Source organism: Panthera pardus, unplaced genomic scaffold (genome assembly GCF_024362965.1).
Source record: "Panthera pardus isolate Hobbes unplaced genomic scaffold, ASM2436296v1 HiC_scaffold_17, whole genome shotgun sequence".
NCBI lineage: Eukaryota > Metazoa > Chordata > Mammalia > Carnivora > Felidae > Panthera > Panthera pardus.
The window spans coordinates 108301062-108304631 of record NW_026526732.1 but is presented as its reverse complement, the minus strand read 5'-3'; the positions used below and the strand labels follow the sequence as shown (position 1 = coordinate 108304631).

General features: G+C 39.5%; 1 protein-coding gene across 1 annotated transcript; it reads left to right on the top strand.

The window, feature by feature from the left end:
- Positions 1-712: 712 nt before the first annotated feature.
- Positions 713-1654, top strand: LOC109259458 (putative olfactory receptor 1F12P). The gene has a single exon (XM_019437107.2). It carries the CDS (start codon positions 713-715, stop codon positions 1652-1654), a length of 942 nt encoding a protein of 313 aa, XP_019292652.1.
- Positions 1655-3570: the final 1916 nt, after the last annotated feature.

Here is a 3570-nt window from a genome sequence, read left to right as displayed (position 1 = left end):
GTAATCATGATACCTTACAAACATGAACCCCCTTTTTTGTAGCTATGGTTAAAATAATACAAAACCATTAAAAGGACTCTTTTAAACCTGCCCTGTATTTTGCCATAACTTTTTCTCTGTTATCTTTTAGTTTTATCCACTTATATTATGTAGTTATACTACATGTGTTATAGAACTTTTACCTTACTTGTAAATATTTTCCTATGTTGCTCATAGCCTTCATGTCAACTATTTTTAGGAGGCTTAACTTTTTACACTTGTCAACCATGTTACCATATTTTTCTTTTGAATCTTAAAAAGATAAGATGGTTTACCTTCTTCTTATAAATCCTAAGTGTTTATGCCTGACTAGTTTTCAAGAGGGATGGTTCATAGGGTGTTGGATAAATATCTGGAAAATTTTTCTCATTAAATCTCAAAGTTCAACACAGAGTTACTTAGTGTGTCAGACTCACCGATGTTTTCCAACACACAGCAGGCAGCCAGGCAGCACCTGGCAAGGGAGGATAAATAAAAAGTCAACTGATAAAATGGAAGAACATATCCATGATCAGTGAAGCTCGGGGGAGACTACCAGAGAGGAGGTAGGATGGCCTAAAGAGAAAATATTTAGTAAACGGGACTAGGGGAGTAGACAAAAAATAAAAAGGGAAATTTTTTTTATGTCAAAAATATTTCATCTTCTGGGTCTTCATGCAGAGATACCCAAGCAATGGAACAAGGAAACCAAACCAGTGCCTCCGAATTTCTCCTCTTGGCCTTTTCAAGATGGCCAGAGTGGCAGGCTCTCCTCTTTGCACTTTTCCTGTGCCTCTACTTAACAGGGCTGCTTGGAAACTTGCTCATCTTGCTGGCTATTGTCTCAGACCAACGCCTCCACACACCCATGTATTTCTTCCTTGCCAATCTGTCTGCAGTAGACCTCTGCCTGCCTTCATCTACAGTTCCCAAGATGCTGCTGAACATCCGGGCACAGACTCAGACCATCTCCTATCCTGGCTGCCTGGCTCAGATGTATTTCTGTATGATGTTTGCCAACATGGACAATTTCCTTCTCACAGTGATGGCATATGACCGTTTTGTGGCCATCTGTCATCCTTTGCGTTACTCCACCATCATGACCCAGTGCCTTTGTGCCTCTCTGGTGGCTGTGCCATGGATCCTTGCCACTTTGAATCCCCTCTTGCACACCCTTATGCTCGCCCGTCTGCACTTCTGCTCTAACAACATCATCCACCATTTCTTCTGTGATATCAACTCTCTCCTCCCCCTCTCCTGCTCCAACACCAGTCTCAATCAGTTCATAGTTCTGGCTGCAGTGGGGCTTATTTTTGTGGTACCTTCGGGGTGTATCCTGGCATCCTACAGCCTCATCATCTCTGCTGTGATGAAAATCCCTTCCACCCAAGGAAAACTCAAAGCTTTCTCCACCTGTGGATCTCATCTTGCCTTGGTCATTCTTTTCTATGGAACAATCACAGGGGTCTATATGAGTCCCTCATCCAACCATTCAACTGAAAAAGACTCAGCTGCATCAGTGGTCTTCATGGTTGTAGTCCCTATGTTGAACCCCTTCATATACAGTCTAAGGAACAATGAGCTAAAGGGGGCATTAAAGAAAGCTGTGAGCCAGACCAAAATCTTCTCCCAGTAATTTGTTCTGATTGAAAGGCATTAAACAGGAGGCAAGTCCTCATGAGATCATTGATATTCCAGTCACAGTTACAAAGCTGTTATCAAATACCTAACTAAAGTTGGCAATGACCTAAATTTGTTACCTAATCACAGGATTTATCTATTTCAGCTCCCAAAGGTATTACTGTTGTTGGCAAACATGCGGACAATAAAGTCCCTGAAAATCACAGTAAAAATATGAAATCAACATTCAGTTGCATCATTAAGAACTTCCAGATGGCTCAGATCAACACGGAAACATACGTGGGGAGTGCAGAATGGAGCACCTCCCCCCAGCCCTGTCTTCGTAGAGGAGGCAGGAGGGATGTAACCACATTGTTGTGCATGAAAAACAGTAGAGAATAAAATTACTGAATAATAAAGGTTTTAAATCATAACTGCAATGAGAGGTTAAAGAGAAAAGATATTGATGAGGGTGTAAGAGGTCAGGTAAAGTTCAAGACAAGCCACACTTGGTCTGGGTCCTAGTTGCAAAGAAATAGAAATCAATTTTATTTTTACATAGAAACAATGAGAATATGCCAAATCCATTAAGGAAGCCTTGTAGGTAAGAAGGAGCATGGTGTGTGTGAGTAAATGTACTGAATAAACTAATCTGAAGGGGTGAAGTGTCCACATGAGGGATTGTGAGGAATGAGGGATGGGTTGTTATTTCTTGCCCTAATGTTTTTCATATTTAGTCACATTTTGTAATTGTATCATATGAATTCCCTATAACCTATCTTTATCCCTTGTGTGAAAAGCAGCATTTATATCATCCTTCTGAAATCTGTATAAACCTTCATGATGGTCTGCAGAGAATTACCTGGAAGACTATTAACCATTTTTAAACTTAAAGTCTGTGCTGTTATTTAGAGGTGTCTATGGGAGAAGCAACCACACCAGCAATTCAGAGCATATGCCTCTGTGATCTTTGATTTGGAACTCATAGCTTATGTAACAGATTGTTTTCTGTGTCCGTGTTATCACCTAGAGCCCATATGCCATATGTCCCATATATTAAGTCATACTATCCAAAACATTTCTTTAAAGTTGGTAAGAAAAATAAATAAAATGCTTAATCATTTTTTTTCTTTTTTATGTTTATTTTTGAGAGAGAGATAGAGTACAAGGGAGGGAAGGGGCAGAGAGAGAGGGAGACACAGAATCCAAAGCAGGCTCCAGTCTCCGAGCTGTCACCACAGAGCCTGATGCAGGGCTTGAACCCATGAACTGCAAGATCTTGACCTGAGCCAGCTGCACACTTAACCAACTGACTCACCTAGGAGCCTGCACTTCAATTGTTTCAAATCATAACTGTAACGTTTGTTGCAGTTCAAACATTTATTGAAATGTTGCAAGGACCACAAAGTATCAGAGACACCACTACAAGCATGAAACCTACAGATAACACAATGACTCTAAACCCATATCTTTCAACAATAACACTGAATGTAAATGGACTAAATGCTCCAACCAAAAGACATAGGGTATCAGAATGGATTAAAAAAAAAAAAAAAACAAAAAACAAGACCCATGTATTTGCTGTCTATAAGAGACTCATTTTAGACCTGAGGACACCTTCAGATTGAAAGTGAGGCGATGGAGAACTATCTATCATGCTACTGAAAGTCAAAAGAAAGCTGGAGTAGCCATACTTATATCAGAAAATTAGATTTGAAACTAACAAGAGATGAAGAAAGGCATTATATCATAATTATGGGGTCTATCCATCAAGAAAAGTTAACAATTATAAATGCTTATGCCCCCAATTTGCATGCACCCAAATATACAAATCAATTAATCACAAACATAAGCAATCTTATTTATAAGAATATGGTAATTGCAGGTGACTTTAATACCTCACTTAGAGAAATGGACAGATCATCTAAGCAT

Excerpts from the sequence above, each read along its gene's own strand:
- LOC109259458 (XM_019437107.2), top strand. The coding sequence starts at position 713 with ATGGAACAAGGAAACCAAACCAGTGCCTCCGAATTTCTCCTCTTGGCC.